The sequence below is a fragment of the Aotus nancymaae genome, unplaced genomic scaffold, assembly GCF_030222135.1.
Source record: "Aotus nancymaae isolate 86718 unplaced genomic scaffold, 86718_ANA_hifiasm-v0.15.2.pri h1tg000011l, whole genome shotgun sequence".
Taxonomy (NCBI): Eukaryota; Metazoa; Chordata; class Mammalia; order Primates; family Aotidae; genus Aotus; species Aotus nancymaae.
In genome coordinates this window covers 14717255-14734952 of record NW_026988422.1, presented here as the reverse complement: position 1 = coordinate 14734952, position 17698 = coordinate 14717255, and the positions used below count along the sequence as shown (strand labels likewise).

Below are 17698 nucleotides of genomic sequence, written 5' to 3'. Positions count from 1 at the left end.
ATCAGTGTTTTCCATCAATCTTTCCATAAGGTTTCAGGATCAGAAAAGTATTAGAAGTCCTCTTTAACCTAACTCCTTTATTTGATGATGCTTACATAGCCAGTGACAACAGGGGTCTGTTTTCTCTCAAGCGTGCCTGCTTGGCTTCCTAACACCCTCCCATCCTCTCTTGTCCCGATGGCATTTGTATAGTATGAGTCCTGGGAAAGACAGCTGCTTCAAAGACGGGCATGTTTCAGCTACACCGTGAGACTGAGTTCTCACAGGCAGACCCATGTATGTGTCGATATTCAGCTCTCTAACTGAATTTCAGATAAGTGTCAACCAATCATAGCCAGCAACTTTATTTGAGGTAACAAAGGCTGGGTCAGGTCTGGAGCAAGAATCCAGACTTCCAACTCCCACGCAATGCTTTTCCCATGTCACCAAGTTCTGGTGGCTAGAGCATGGCCTGGGAGGCCACAGGGCTGGGGTTGAGTCCTGACACTACTTAGCAGCTGAGGGGCCTTCAGCAAGTCCTCACCTGTCTTCATCTAAAAATAGAGATCATAGTAATGTCTATCTCATGAGGTTGTTTAGCGGATCGAATGAGACAATAGGCTGCCAGCTCATGCCTGTGAACAAATGTCACCACAGCTAGAGACCTGACATTTAAAAAAATGTCACTGCCCTCATCTCAGCAGGCTGTATACTTAGGAATGTTTCCTGAGAACCGCATACAGAAATGAGAGGCGCATACCTGGTCTCAACTTCTTGGTTTAGTTCCTCTTTACCCTTGAATGGGGTCATTTTCCACAGTTGTTTTTAGTATTTTAAAAAACCAAAGTCACAACATTAGATAGAAAGGCATCCCTAAATGCCTCATGGGCAACCAGAGGACTGGGTTTACCTCAGGACGCCCAAGGGGTGAGCACAGAGGAAGTTGTAGTAACAGATGTCCTGGTTGCCAGTGACATTTACCACCTGTAAAATCAAGAGTGAGAAGAGGAAATGTGGTTTTCCTGGGTCCTCTGAGCCCCAGCCGGAGATCGCAAAGAGTGGACGGGGCTCACGGAGATGCACTGTCACTAGTTTACAATGTAACCAGCGCTCCTCTGCACAGATGGGCCATTAGCTACCACCTTACACAGCACAGGCACTTTTTTTCAAAAAAGCTTCCGACTTGCTTTGAATGGGAATATTCTGTCTACCCCCTTATGCATCCCCAAGGTGGAATTCACCCAAATGTGCTTCCTTTGTTATCATGATGAAAGGACTATGAAGGGAGGCTAACACTGGGACCTGCCTTTCAGGACTGTCACACTATTTTCTAGATTAATGCAGAGAGGGTATAGAGCTGTCCCATCTTCTGGGTAAAACTGGTAAACATGAGGTAGGTAGAGACAAGGCGATGTGTGTTCAGCTTTCCCTGTTTATAAGCATCTCTGTCAAGAACTTTTTCAAACCACAGTCCAGGTGTATCTTCTGATGGTCCCCCAAAGTATGCAGAGAATATTTAGATTATAAACAGTGGTGCTCAAACCTCATGAAGTCCCTGTCCTCATTACATAATAAGTGTGGCAATGGATTAAATATTATTAGATCCTTAACACACAAACATGGCCGTACGTTGGGATCACTGGGGGTTTAAACACTACAGATGCCTGGCTCCTCTCTCAGAGCTCTGATCTAATTGGCATGGTTTACACTGGGATTTGTAAAAGCTTCCCAGGTGACCTTAATGCAAGGAAAGTGTGAGCGCCACTGCATTAGAAATAATTTCAGCTTTGTGCCATTGTAAATGGACTTTCTGCTGTGTAATAAATTCTAGAGAAGGCCACTGAAGTGACCTTGGCCTAGGGTTCTGTGGAGGAATGGGGATTCTTAAACTACTTTAATATTATTTTTGCTGTAAAAATTTTATATTTTCTTTTTACTATAATCTTTTGTTAGTTTCATGAAGCTTTTTTTTTTTCTTTCTTTCTTTCTTTTGTTTTTGAGACATGGTGTCACTCTGTCACTCAGGCTGGAGTGCAGTGGCAGAATCTCGGCTCACTGCAACCTCTACCTCCCAGGCTCAAGCAATCCTCCCACCTCGGCCTCCTGAGTAGCTGGAACTACAGGTGTGTGCCACCACACCCAGCTAATTTTTTTTGTATTTTTGGTAGAGACAGGGTTTTACCATGTTGCCCAGGCTGGTCTCGAGCTCCTGAGCTCAGGCAATCCACCTGCCTATGCTTCCCAAAGTTCTGGGATTACAGGCGTGAGCCACCGAGTCCAGCTATGAAGCCGTTTTTAATTTTACAAAAAATGTTTACCTTTAGTGGGAAGGCACAGACTAGATTAGCTATCAGGTTCCTTTGTTTTGGTCTGGAACTTTATTTACTCTACTCATTATCCTATAATGATCAGAAAGCTCAGAGTGTTATGTAACAGATGCAGTTGATAGATACCATAACTGAATGAGCACAAGGTAATAATTTTAGACTGGTAGACAAAATAATACAAGAGATTGCAGCTCCCTTTGTGATAAAACAATTGGGAACTAGATTGAAAGGTAAGTTAAAGATGAAGCAATGGGAGGTCGAGGCAGGTGGAACCTGAGGTCAGGAGTTCGAGACCACCCTAGCCAACATGGTAAAACCCTGTCTCTACTAAAAATACAAAAAAAAAAAATTAGCTGGGCATGGTGGCGCATGCCTGTAATCCTAGCTACTTGGGAGGCTGAGGCAGGAGAATTTCTTGAATCTGGGAGGTGGAGGTTGCAGTGAGCTGACATTGCGCCATTGCACTCCAGACTGGGTGAAAGAGGGAGACTCCATCTTAAAAAAAAAAGAAGAGGCCAGGTGACGTGGCTCACGCCTGTAATCCCAGCACTTTGAAAGGCCGAGGTGGGTGGATCACGAGATCAGGCATTGAACCAGCCTGGCCAACATGGTGAAACCACTTCCTTACTAAAAATACAAACATTAGCTGGACATGGTGTTGCACGCCTGTAATCCCAGCTACTCGGGAGGCTGAGGCAGGAGAATTGCTTGAACCAGGACCCGGGAGGTGGAGGTTGCAATGAGCCGAGATTGTGCCAGTGCACTCCAGCCTGGGCTACAGAGCAAGACTCCATCTAAAAAAAAAAAAAAAAGATGAAGCAATGGTGAACTCCAATTGGAACCCCAATGGGAAATTCCTGAATGGATCCTAAGTTGTTCCTCTCTCTGTCAGTCACAGTGAAGACTCTCCCTGCAGAAAGAAAGCTGGGATTCTGGGGCTGGGGCAGCACTTACTGTCTGGTAGGTAATGACCAGCTGGGTCACAGGTAGCGCATAAAACACGGCGATGGTGATGATGTTCCTATCAAGGCAGAAAAATCAAGAAATGGTTATTTTCAAATGAACAGTGGAGTCTTCGGTTAATATTTTTTAAAGAATGCTTCACCCAATAAGTCCATAATTAAATTGCAAAAGTAACCAGAGGATGATTATATGGTTCCCGTTTCTCTAGTCGTCCTCTCCTCTCTTGCACTGGGGCATTTGGTACACAGTATCTTGTCTAGAGGGGAGTTGAAGAAGTAAAGAAAAGCTTCCTTTGGATGCTTATAGTTAGGTTGCAGAGGCAAAAACTGAAAATACTAACTGAAATGTATTTTTTAAAACAGTTAATGATTGGTACCCAACAAATATTAGGGTTTCTTTTTTCTTTCTTTTCTTACAACCATTTGTAAAACAGTGTAAGTAATACCTGCTTCTAGTTTAACCAACTCATTTTTGAGGGCCTATCTCTTTAGGCTGTTGTTGTATTACACATGAGTGTGCAAGTAATGAGTGACAGATCATATGAAAGGGGTGTGGTGTCTCTTAGATAACCCAGTTCCAAACTGATGGTCCCACCATGAAATTCCATGTGGCCCCATTGTCCCTTATTTCCTTCTATGATCTGTATGCAAGTAAAAGGGCATCCTGCAAGAGAAAATAATGGGAGGAGCTGTCACAAGAGTGCAATAGTCAGCTTGGGGGTTTCTGAGGGGAGGGAAGGTTCCTTGCAAGGCAGCTCAGCCTCTTGGCTGGGAGAAAGGCTGCGTCCAGGTGGGTGGCCATCACAGGTCTACTTATGATTGGCTGGTAGCATCATCCCCTACCCTTGTACCTCCTTAAACACTAAAGCCTTGTGCCTAAGTGCTTGTGGCTCTTACAAAGAAAACTTTATATTTACTTAAGGGAACCATGGTCCTACTGGTCATCTACTTACCAAAAATAAATTTTATATTTTTTGCTGACAATTCTCCGGTCCTTCCTGGACAAATCAGACAGGTAAAGGAACATCTGGAATGCCAAATAAAAAGAGAATGCAAAACTCTATCAGCTCTTTATGTGTGAGATACGAAGGCAAACTTAACAAACATCTCAATTTAAAATTGTTAAAATTCTTCAAGGGATACAATTATTCCAATTTACTAAATTCCATTAAATAAATCAAATTTACTTGATTAAAATTATTTAAGAAGTTTCTTTTAATTTTGCTTTTCCCATGATACCTTAATAAAAATCCTAGTATTTTCCTTGGAATATTAAGGATTGGCTGATGTGGGCAACCATTAAGAGTCTTGAGTGCTTCTTATATGTCAAGAATTGGGATGGGCGCGGTGGCTCACGCCTGTAATCCTAGCACTTTGGGAGGCCGAGGTGGACGGATCATGAGGTCAGGAGATGGAGACCATCCTGGCCACCATGGTGAAACCCCGTCTCTACTAAAAATACAAAAAATTAGCTGGACATAGTGATGTGCACCTGTAGTCCCAGCTACTTGGGAGGCTGAGGCAGGAGAATTGCTTGAACCAGGGAGGTGGAGGTTGCAGGGAGCCGAGATTGTGCCATTGCACTCCAGCCTGGCGACAGAACGAGACTCTGTCTCAAAAAAAAAAAAAAAAAAAAAAAATCAATTATCCAGTTTTCAGCGCTGTCCACTGTATGGTTCTTGAATTATATAAGGCTGAAACTGTGCATTTCACCTTCATATCTTTTACTGGATATGACACAAAATAATAAACACACGCCAGAAAGAAATGAGCTTTCCTCCTGAACGATGATATGCACAGAACCAGGGAGCTTTCCCCAGCGCACTCCTCAAATGAATCTTTTCTTCCATCTGGTTGGATCCTTCATCCTTTATTGTCCACAGTCAGCCACTTCAGACCTAGAGAGTGTTTCAATGCCCTGTGCTCTTTAATGCGCTCACTTTCTTCCTCGAGAAAAAAGGTGCGAATTAACAGAGTATTGCTTTTAGTCTGTAGGTACATTTGATTTAAGCCTTCTGGGAAATTTGACTTTCCCTGAAGGAAAAAAAAATAAAGGAAACTGAAGTATTGCTGAAGTTTATTCTACTGCCAAATTTTCTGCCCTCTCAAAGAGTATGGTGAGGTAGAGTGGGTACCTTGGTCCGGATGATGTTTTTATCACTCTCAACGTCTGGCATGGTGTCGAAGTCGCTCTCCTCCACGGAGCTGTCTGTGTCTGACTGGCCCGGTGGCCCACCGTCGGGGGAGGACATCGGCCCTGCAGGACTGGAGCTTGACTCATCTGAAACAGAGACAACCTGTCTGCTTTCAAAAGCCGTGGAGTGCCTACAGAGCCCATTCCTCTCTGCAAAAGCACAGCGCAGACGCATTCCAGGAAACACTGTGTTGATCCAAATGAACTACTTATTCGTAAGACGTGTTCTTTCTCTCCACTCCTTCTCAATGGACTTTTATTTTTATTCTTCTCCAGTTTTTATATTTAACTTGTCTATCTTTGGGACTGGCCACATATTAGAATCTAAGGGCATCTTCTCTGTTAACTATTTGGATGCAAAAATAATATTGTACTTATATTTCATGTTTCATATGTGAAAATATGAACATAAATATATATACATACACATGCACATAGCTATGTATAGCATCTCTTGCATATATGTGTGAACCCACACATAGCTAACAGCTATACATTTCTCATGGGTAAAGTATTTGTACACAGAAATCACCCACATGCCATATCTATGATTATATAATGAAAACAACATTCTCAGGAAGAAGAATCCTTCTGTTCCCGTGAATGTTTCCCAGAGCAGATGGGGATTTGTGCAGCTTGATGAGCACATGAGCTGAGCTTACCTTCCGCTTTATTTCTTCTGTTCAGATGGTTTTTTAAAAATCCTGTTCTTACAGAACTAAAAATAAGTAGCCTGCACTGAGCCCACGTGCTTCTCAAAGTCACAGAATAATAGGGCAGGAATACAGGATTCCTAGACCCTCTACACTGACATTTTAAGGAGCACCATTCATAGGTCCACAAGCAATGTAGAAGGGCAGGCAGCTCAATGTGCTTCTACCCTAACAAGACAGGTCTAGGGTTCCATTCTTTTCAGGCCACTCAAGGAACACTGGGGTTTGCTACGTGAATGACTGGGTGGCAGTGAGCAGGTTCAATTATGAAGTTAGCCAAAATGAAGGGTTGGTAGGCTACAGCCGTGTTCACCTGCAGCACTGCCTCAGTCTTCTGATCGCCCCTTACTCCACTGAAACCTGAGAATGAAACAACTGGTCATTTGATGTCAGGCTCCCTGGAACACATCTTTCATGCCCTAAACCCAGGCAGGATATGAAAGAGTCCCTAGGGGGCCTTCGTGTTAGATGACAACCACTGAAGGAATTCTGCACAAGTGGGGCTGGCAGAGCCAAGAAGCAGCAACAGAACTGGAGAAAGCTGGAGCTGGGAGGAAGCTTCCAAATCTCCAACCAACTCATCTTACAAATACAAGACACTTTCAGAAGATAACTGCTTTGCCCACTTTCCCAATTATTAGTGGCTGGAAGGCCTTTCTGTCATATTCTCTGGAGAATTAGGAAACATTTTCATGAACAGACCTGGTAGAACATACCTATTGTCCCATAATTGCTCCCTTCGGGTGTGCTGGCAGCAATGGGATGAGATGCCACCATATTTCCAGAGTCTGTTAAAAAAAGCAAAGAGGCAAACACTTTGTGTCCAGTTGCTAAAACAAATCAACACAACACAATTCTAAGTAGCCTGAATCATCAGGCCACAATATTTTAAGTTTGATTTTCTTTTTACGCTAATACAAGAGTCACCAAAACTATGACCCATATGCCGAATCTAGCCTGCCACCTGTTTCTGTCGACTAAGATGGGTTTTTTAAACTTTTAAACGATTGGGGAAAAAAATCAAAAGAGAATAATGTTTCATGACAGGTAAAAATTATATGAAATCCAAATTTCAGTATTTATGTATCAGTTCTACTGAGACACAGCCATCATTTCCACTGGTGGGCAATAAAAATATTCTGTTTTGCAAGCCAACTTTGTAGGTTTTTATCATGTTTAAAAATTTTTCTGTGTGTCCATTAATTTCCCCCATGAGGAATAATAATTGAAGTCTAAGTTCAAAACCTTTAGCCAGGTTTTGGACTTACCCTTTAATTATCTTTGATGAAAGACTAGTGCAATGGCCTTGGAGGCCCAATTTCTTTTCTTCTTTGGTGGTTTAGCCAAGAGTTGGCTCAGCTGGACAGCAAGGCTTTTGGCTAATGCAGCATTCTTGGCAGCCTAAGCTATTCCCAGGGCCCTCAGCACACAGATCGTGGCCTTCAAAATGCAGACTGTGGCCCTCAGAATGCATGCTCTCTGGCACTGTTACTAGGCTTGGAGATCCCCTGATAAATTTAGTTTTAGAGAAATTTGGTGTTCCCTGGCTTTTCTTGGGCTAACGCTTAAGTATGTAACATGTCATCAATACCATCTATGCTTTTCATCCAACTTCAAGTCAAAGAAACAGGTTACCTTCAGACTCTTAAGTATGAGAGATCAAATCTTTTGAGCGCACTAACAGTGCCACACGAAGATGTTGTGTGCAAATTGTCTGACTCTTTGATTTAGAGCAGATTTGGCCATAGTTACAGCATAGAGCTTTGCTGCTGCAGCTGCTCCTACTGCTGCTCCCAGGACTACCTGTGCCACTACTGACGGATGTCTATTGCAGGCTTACTGTGTAGGACAGTCGTTTAAATTCTTTCCAGGAATTTACTCTTTTAACTTTGCAACAATCCTAGGAGGTTGGTAATATTATCATCACCATTTTAAAGATGATAAAAGGGAGATGCTGAGAGATCAAGTAGTTTGCCCAGTCGCTCAGATAGTGGATGGATAGTGATTCATTGTATTGGTCTCAGTGAAAACTTATTTTCTTTTTATAAAAAAAAGATTTTTAAATTGTATATACTGAGATGACAACGTGATGCATTGATATTACATGCACATAGCACATTTTGGTGTTACTGGAAGCCCTTTGATACGGGAAGTAGAAGTGTGTGTAGGAAAATGCTTGAGTTCAGTTGTAGCAGGAGGTCGAAATGGTTCATGGGAGCCAACGTTCTGTGTGTTTGTGTGTGTGTGTGTGTGTGTGTGTAATCGAAAGCAAAAAAAACCCAAAAACTAAAATCAAAGCAAGTGCAAAGAAAAGCAATCACTGTTTTGTTAGGTGACAACTTCATTAAAAAGACAAAGCCAGCTGTGTAGGTCTGTTCAGACTTCGATGAATCACTGATTTCTGTTTTCTGCTCTGGCTCATCACTGAGCGTGATCTGGTTTTGATGTTGTTGCTGGCTCTGTTCATTTTGAGGCAGCTGCAACACCATGCCTTCTGTGATGGACAAGAGCACCAAGATTTTCATTGCAATAAAATTGCCAGCATGCAAAAATGTTTTCACTCTGTGGACTTCTATATGCACCATTTAAATATGAGATTGGCCAACATGGGATAACAGCATTCTTTTCATTTTGCTTATGTCTAAAGCCTTTTAAGAATGCAAAAACCAAGGCATTTCCTTCTAAACTTCAAGTATGGTCTGGGAAGGCAAGTCATATCCATATTTAACTGTATAGTACATAGAAAGCAGAATTAAACACAAAATATCAGTTTATAGGACAGACCAAGATGTTCTGGCTGGAAATAGCAGACACACACAATTGTGAATGAGCTCATCTTAATGAGGAAACTTGTTTTGATATGTGTTTCTCTGAGCTTAGCCCCTGCATCTGTCTACTTCACTGACACAGAACAGGATAAGCTTTCATGCTTGCTTTTTACGTTAAATGCCCTATGTGAGGAGAAAAATTTCATTTCGAGCATGTTTGTATCTTTCGGGGGTTCATATTTATAGTTGCCTTGTCTCATTCTGCCTCTGAAGACCCAGGAGGGTGGAAGCTGAAGAGGGAGTCAGAAATGATGGAAACTAGCTGCCATGATTTTTTTTTGAGCTGGAGTCTTGCTCTGTCGCCAGGCTGGAGTGCAGTGGTGCAATCTCGGCTCACTGCAATATCGGCCTCCCTGGTTCAAGTGATTCCCGTGCCTCAGCCTCCCGAGTAGCTGGGACTACAGGCACGTGCCACCACACCGGGCTAATTTTTTGTATTTTAGTAGCGTTGGGGTTTCACCATATTGGCCAGGATAATCTCAATCTCCTGACCTCGTGATCCACCAGCCTCGGCCTCCCAAAGTGCTGGGATTACAGGTGTGAGCCACTGCACCCAGCTGAAATTTAATTTTTATGCCAATTGCCTACCTATCCCAACTTAGTGCCATGTTTTGTTTCAATAGTTAAAGAAAAAATGAAGAAAACCATTCATCTTTGCAGATAGATGTAAAAGTAAAATTCCTCTAGAAGGAAAAGCTGGACAAGAAAACTAGAAAAAGAAGAGTAGAGATCTAGGGCTAGAATTTGAGACTTCTTGCCACTGAATGGCCTGTGTTTTTTGAGTCTTCCAAACTCAGCACTCTCCTTGTCTTTTACCCACCAGACATTACTCTTGGCAAAGAGGCTGGTTCAGTAACAGCTCTATCCAGGGAATGATTGGGTTGGCTTTTTGGTTCTTAAATCTATAACTGATTAGGCTTGTCAGGCTCTTGCACTTGAGAAAGTAACCTCCTCTTCTGCTGTAACCCCAGTTCCTGGTGGTAACTCAAGTGGTCCTCACTAGTGATGCCATCATTCCTTGTGTCCTGTCTATATTACAAAAGTTCCTTATTTTCTTCCTATTTCAAAGCCTTTGTGGCGAACGTTCCTATTCTCTACTTCCTACCTAAGCTGGCATCTTATTCAGGTGTCCTCATGTGTTTAGATCCGTGGTTCTCAAACAAGGGGAGGTAGAGAGACAGCTTTGTCCCCCAAAAGACATTTGGCAATGTCTGGAGGCATTTTTTTTTTTTTGAGACAGAGTCTTGCTCTGTCACCTAAGCTGGAGTACAATGGTGTGATCTCAGCTCACTGCAGCCCCAACATCCTCAGCTCAAGCCATCCTCCCACATCAGCCTCCGAAGTAGTTGGAGCACAGATGCACGCCACCACGCCCACCTAATTTTGTTAATTTTTTGTTTTCATAGAGACAAAGTCTCACTATGCTGCCCAGGCTGGTCTCAAACTCCTAAGCCCCCAAATCCTCCCACCTCAGCCTCCCAAAATGCTGGGATTACAGGCATGAGCCACTGCACCAAGCCTGAAGGCATTTTTAGTTGCCCCGAGGATGGGCAACTCCTAGAATCTAGTGCGTGGAGGTGAAGGATGCTATTAAACATCCTACAAGGTATGGAATAGCCCCCAACAACAAAGGATTATCTGGCCCATAATGCCAAAAATATTGAGTTTGAGAAACTCTGGTCTTAGAGAAGAAGACCTCACCTTAATTCTAAAAGGTTTATCTGATGTGTAGGTAAATCTTTTCTTTGCAGAGACTGGTTTAACAATAAGTGTATAATTTACTCTAGGCCAATGAAACACAAAAAGCTGCTGAGGGTTCTGAAAAGGATCCCTCTGCCGTTGTCAGGTGAAGGTGTGAGCCTTGACCCATCTCACTGCCGGCCCTGGGAGTAAATTGAAGCCAAGGCAATGGCAGGGAAATGGGCCAGAGCCACTGGACTCATCAATCCTGAAGTCCGTCTTTCGGCTCGACTTCCAGAGCTAGGAGTCTCTTTCCTGATTAAGCATGTTTGAGATATATTTTGCTGTTGCTGTTGTTACTTGCAGTCATATGAATCTTAATGATGCATCTTTACTCTTTTTGGTGACTCATTTGTTTCCGCTTACCATCAGAAGGGTACCTCCAGCTCTTAGTTAATTTTCAGAGCCTTCCCGAACCTCAAAAATGATCTGGCTCAAGTCTCAGCTTTGTCCACTATACTTCAATGTTCAGCAGACCCTTCTGAATGCAGAATTCCTTTAATAAATATTATTGTAATAAAATGACTTTGATCATACAATAAAAAATAACAGACTATTTATTTAGAGGCTACTCAATGGGATTCGATAGAGTGGATGTATATCTAAGTTCAACTAGGCCTAAACTAATCACAAAACTTGGAGGCAATGTGGGCAAAAAGATGAGATCCAGAGAGCAGACAAATTCATTTAAACATGTGACGACTAAAAGGGAGAGGAGCATTTAGCATTTTAAAGCCATGACAGCAGGTGTTCTTTTACAGTCTTGTATATTGACAGCTGAATGTTTATAAAACAAAGCGCTTGGGTGGCTGGAAAAACAGGCATGCTGACATTAGAGAAGACAAACATTAAAAAAAAAACCAAACTCTCCAGCAAAGGGAGCAATAATCCTGGTAGAGGGGGATAGGGAGTGAGTTTGAGTCTTTCTAAGATTCTATGGCCTCATTTAAGTGTGGAAAACACACATCTAAATAGCTGTGATGTACGACTTGAAACCCAAGTTCCACTTCATAATCCTTTTTAAACAAATTCTTGCTGTATGCCTAATAACTTATGAGCACTGAGTTTAGGTTTTTCAAAAATGAGGACATTTACATTTTTAAGTTTGTTAAAAAGATTAGGTCATTGAATTCCTTTGTACAAACTCTCAGAGTGAAGGAAAGGATATATTACAATCGCTGGATATTCAATTACTCTGGATTCCCCCAAGTTATTATACTTTTATTATACTTGCTGGTGTCAAATATTTCAGTTTTCTAGACACTTAAAAAAGCCTCTATCTCAGTTTGGGAAAAGTAAACTCTGTATTAGAGTCGATACAATACATTCTTACTGTTGTTCACATATCAGCTTTGGGATAGGACAGTTATGAACAATTCTGTCCTAGAAAAGGTGAAACTTTTAAAAAAGATGAATGGCTGACCAATGATCTGTGACTATAAGGGACACTCCTAGTAAAGGTTTTTAGTGTGAGCTCCACATGTCAATAATTATCAACTACAGCAGCAGTCTTCAACATTTTTGGAACTAGGGGCTGGTTTCATGAAAGACAATTTTTCCACAGATGGGGGTGGGGATGGGATACGGCATTAGACTCTCATAAGGAGCACACAACCCAGATCCCTCACATGCACAGTTCTAATGCTGCCACTGATCTGACAGGAGGCAGAACTCAGGTGCCAATGCTCCCTCACCTGCCACTCATCTCCCCCTGCTGTGCAGCCCAGTTCCTAACAGGCCACGGACCAGTACCAGTAGTCTACAGCCTAGGGCTTGGGACCGCTTGAACTATAGAAGTGGTTTTCACTAGCTCTGCTTTCCACAGAAAGACTGCAGGTTAGACTAGTCTGTGAGATAGGAATCAAGGGAGGGTTTGTAAATTGCAAAAGGCGGAAAGGTAAAAGAAGCACGAAATGGAATGTTATCACACTATGAGACATCATTTTGAATTGAAACCAAGCATTGCTCTTACCATCATTGGACCCAAAGCTTCCATCAATGGATTTTCTCTGAAACCTGCAAACAAGCACATAGACATACTACTAAGACAGCAAAAACCTCAGCATTTTACATTTTTGTTCCCTATAGATTTTCTTGCAGATTTGTCTGCTAGGATCTCTTAAAAACGCGTCTCTGGATATGGAGAAATTGGAACTCTGATACATTGCTGGTGGGAATGTAAAAGGGTGCAGTCACTTTGGAAAAATTTGTCAGTTTCTCAAAAAGTTAAACAGAGTTACCATATATCCCAGCAATTTTATTCTCAGGCATACACATCATTTCTCCTTTCATCAGTTTTCAGATGTAATTCACATACCATAAAATTCACCATTTAAAGTGTATAATTTAGTGAGTTTTAATACTAGATTGGTGCAAAAGTAGTTGTGGTTTTTGCCTTCAAAAATAATGGCAAAACCACAATTACTTTCACACCAACAAAATACATTCACAAAGTTGTACAGCTCCCACCATTATCAAATTCTAGAATGTTTTCATCATCCCCAGAAGAGTTATGATTTGGCTTGACCGTTACAGCTGGCAAATGAGGCTATGGTGAAGTTCCTTTTTAACGATTTTAGTTAACAATCGGTTGGAAAGCAATTGTATGGACTCATAGAAGATGATATGTTTAGATTATGTGTTTGTATTCACAGGCTTTACCCACATTTGCACTAGATTTTGGTGAATGGACAAGATTTTTCTTTAGAGGTGTTAAATGATTTACAAAGCTAGGATAAGGCAGGTGGTATCTGGTGAACAAAGGAAAAACTAGTAAATGAGGACTGTGGCAGATTGATTGCAAAATGGCTGTACCTCACCTTGTTTCCAGCTCCTTCGACCAAAAGGTAGAGTCTACATCTTCATTTCTTGAATCTAGACTATCCTCATGACTTACCTTGGCCAGCTGAATGAGGGGGAGGTAACGTGCTAATTCTGAACTTGCATCTCCAGAAGGCCTTGCACTCTTCTGCTGTCTCTCTTGGAAACAAATAAGCCTGGGCTAGCCTGCTTCAGGAAGATAGACAAGTGCTGAGGCCAGCCCAGCTAGCTCCTAGTTGATTGGCCAGTGGACCACACTCTATGATCACACCCCCCTGGGATCTCTGAGCCCAGTCTAGATTACAGAACCATCCAGCTGACCCATAGATTTCTGGGCAAACCTAAACATGTATTGCTGTGTGCCACTGAAGTGTTTTTTTGTTTGTTTGTTTGTTTTTTTTAATGTAGCATTGTTGTGGTAATAGATAATGAATACAAGAATCAAAGGGAAGGATGAGTATTCTGGATTGGGCAGTTTGGACTCAATGTCTGGCAACGTGATTGTGAAGAACAAATAAGAGAAGAAATCCCAAATCCCTACTCCCCATCCCCTGGAAAACACTGATCTACTTTTTGTCTCTATAAATTTGCCTATTTTGAACATTTCATTAAAAATCAATTGTATTACATGCAAACTTTTGTGTCTAGCTTCTTTCACTTAGTATGTTTTCAAGATTTATCCATGCTATAGTATATATCAGTACCTCAGTCTTTTTATGGCTGAATAATATTCTATTGTATGGATACACCACATTTCATTGATATGCCTGCACTTAATGGATATTTTGGTTGTTTTCACATTTTGGCTATCATGAATAACACTGTTATGAACATTTGTGTACAAATTTTTGTGTGGACATATGTTTTCAATTAAATTGGGTATATGCCTAGGAGTGGAATTATTAAACATGAGATAACTCTATGTTTAAATCCTTTGTCCATTTAAAAATGGGGTTGTCTTTTTATCACTGAGTTGTAAGAATTCTTCATATAGTATGGATATTAGACTCTCTCTCTCTCTCTATATATATATATACACACATATATATATTTATATGTATATATATAGAGAGAGCAAATATTTTCCTCCCATTTTGTAGGTTGTATATTCATTTTCTTCATACTGTTATTTCAAATACTGTTATTTCAAACACAAAAGCTTTCATTTTTATAAAGCCCAATTTATCTATTTTAAAATTGTTTAATTTGTGCTTTTGATGTTTAAGAAACCAGTCTAATCCAAGGCTATAAAGATTTATACCAATATTTTCTTCTAAGAGTTTTATAGCTTTGGGTTTTATATTTAGGCCTTTGATCCATTTTGAGTTAATTTTTGTATCTATATATAATATATATGGTATATGTGTAACAAGATACACACACACTTTTTTTTCCTGGACCATTTGAAAGTAACTTGCATACAACCAAGACCTGAACTTTTATTCCTAAATATTTCAAAAAATATTCTCTTACATAACCACAATAGTTATCAAATTCAGCAAATTTAACATTGATGTGATATTCTTAGCTAATCTATTACCTGTATTCCAATTTTGTCAATTGACTGAATAATGTTTTTTACTGTATATTTTTCTGCTAGTGTAATGTAAGATCCTGTCTGAGATCAAGTATTGTCTTCTGTTGTAACATATCTTTAGTCTCCTTCAACCTGGAATACTTTCATAACTCTTCTTTGTCCTTTATGACACATTTTAATAGAATGTTTATCATCGGGAGTTGTCCAATTTTCCCCCATGATTAGATTCCAAATATGCATTTCTGGAATGCTGCAGAAGTGTTGTCATGTCCTTCTCAGAGTGTCACATCTGGAGGCACACAGTGTCCATCTTCTCCTTGGTGATAATAATTTTGATCATCTAGTCGATATGTTTGATTTCTCACTGTAAAGCTACTACGTTTTCCACTTATAACTACTAAGCAATCTGTGAGGATACACTTGAAGGCCATGCACTCATCTTCATCCTCATCAGATTTCTGCACCCTAGATTTGGCATTCATCAATGATTCTTAAGCAAATCTAGTCTTTAATATGATGTTTGCAAAATGATGATTTTCCAACTCCAGCAATCCTCCAAATTTACCAGCCAGCTTTTGGCATTTTGCTGTAGGCAAGAGTTCTTTATCCCTTCTACTATCAGCATCTGCTAATGGCTCCTTTCCCTGATGGGTACCTGTTTTCATAAATTTGTTGAATCGCTGAATTTGTATCCACAGGTGTTTAGGCCCTTCCTCCCTTTATCAACAGGGACTCATACATTACTATTTTTTCCAACGGTCTATAATTCATTATTCTTAATAATTTTTTTTTTTTGTTCAAATTAGTCCTAGATTTGGCCAGCAGTCATCTACTGTTTTTGAAGGCAATATCTGAACTCAAAAGTTTCATACAGGTCATTGAGGGAGTTATTTTTTGAGTCAGAGATGGACCCATATTCTTAAGAAAAGCAGTTGTATCACTGAGATAGCCATGGATGGAGTTCATTTTGCAAATAGTCTCAAAACTCAATGCTGCCTTTGTTTTCTTTACATGTTCAAGAAGAGAAAGAACATTTGTTTATTGTAAATCTCCTGCCATTCTTTTGTAGTTGTTTCACAGAGAGCGCCACACAGAATGGAATTCTCAAGGTTCAACCCCGCTGAGAGAGGCAAAGAAAGCCTTGTGCCATTAGAGGCTCCAAACTCTTGGGAAGGGAAATTTCCTTGGTTAAATTAGCACAATTATCCCCCTTCCCCTACAAGGGACATTTTACTGGAAAATCGATGTTATAACAGCAGGAAAGCACTTGGTAATGTTACATCAAAGAACATTACTCCTGTTTTTGTTGCACCTCAAGATTTATTTTAAGCATTACATTTACTTTTTGATAGAATGTTTAAAGTTGCTTCTGAGTCTCCATGTTAGGAAAAACTGACCCTCTACAGTGAGTATTTTCTGGTATACAAATTGCCTTTTTGTTGAGTTTTAATTAACTATAAAAATAACTGACACTCTACCAGCACCTATTATATATGTATTATTATAAATTATTATACATTATAATGTTATAAATTATAAATTATTATCTCACTTTACGGATGAGGAAACTGAAGCACAGAGTTGAGCAACATCTCCAAGGTCACAAGGTATCCAAGGTCACACCGCTAGTGGCTAAGGGGATTTGAAGCCAGTCAATATGGCTGTAAGTCTGTGCTTCAAGCATTATACAGAGACAGGCATAGAGGATTAACATTTCTAGAAATGTTTGACCTACCTCAGGTAATGAACAAACACAACAAGCAGGCATCCCAAGTAGAAAGACAGGAAGATGAAGACACTGAAAAGACTGGATTTCACGTACACAGATTCTGAAGGGAGAAAAACAACTTTGATCATGTTGTCTTTGGCAGAAAAGAAGACTATGTCTGAGACAAGACAGCTTAAAGGGCCCGCCTCCATCTTACTGACTCTTAACTCCTAAGAAATTTCTGTTCATAGCAAAACTGCTTCTGGAGATCCCCAGACATTATCCACAGTGAGGACCTTTCACAGTGATGCTTCCCAGTAGAAGCTGGGAAGAGACTGCCTGTCTACAACTTCATAATTGAGCTCCCTTTCTTTTTGGGAGGGATTTAACAAAATGCTTTTCTATTTCTAAGGTAAATATACTTTAGTTTTCTCATGACAATTCTCTCGGGAAGGATGACAGTAATATCAAATTATATGACTGATTTTCTGACACAGGAATCTCTCCACTTCATTCTGGAGCCAACACTGACCTTTAATGGAAGGAACAATGGTCACTTTAAGGTTCTTTATTCGCTGTAGATTCCAGGTCTGGTTTTCCTTTTCTGGTTAAACAAACAAACAAACAAAAAACAAGCACAATGAATCAGATGATGATTTTTGGGGTCTCTTGTCTGAACAGTTGCTCAAAAAATGTCCAGAATTAACTCTAGTTGCTAAATCTTATTTTAGCAAGAACTGGAGGAATATCTAACCCCTAAACCTTCAAACCATCTAAAATCTCTTTTGGTTAAGGACACTAGCATTAGACTCTCAATTTGGCCTTTGCTTGGGTGCATTTTGGTAGCACTAACAGATGCAAATAAGATTGCAGCCTCCCTTCTCCAATGA

General features: G+C 40.5%; 1 protein-coding gene across 3 annotated transcripts in view; it reads right to left on the bottom strand.

Annotated features, from left to right (window-relative positions):
* Nucleotides 1–17698, bottom strand: part of SIDT1 (SID1 transmembrane family member 1) — an 87941-nt gene that overhangs the window by 19483 nt on the left and 50760 nt on the right. For all 3 annotated transcript variants that reach the window (XM_012464001.2, XM_012464002.2, XM_064374623.1), the window contains 8 exons: nucleotides 17341–17412; nucleotides 16836–16929; nucleotides 12716–12759; nucleotides 6892–6963; nucleotides 5404–5549; nucleotides 4222–4295; nucleotides 3261–3327; nucleotides 890–963 (listed from right to left, as the gene is read on the bottom strand). In XM_012464001.2, coding sequence (XP_012319424.2) covers nucleotides 890–963; nucleotides 3261–3327; nucleotides 4222–4295; nucleotides 5404–5549; nucleotides 6892–6963; nucleotides 12716–12759; nucleotides 16836–16929; nucleotides 17341–17412 — 643 coding nt within the window. The remainder of the gene's footprint in view (nucleotides 1–889; nucleotides 964–3260; nucleotides 3328–4221; nucleotides 4296–5403; nucleotides 5550–6891; nucleotides 6964–12715; nucleotides 12760–16835; nucleotides 16930–17340; nucleotides 17413–17698) is intronic.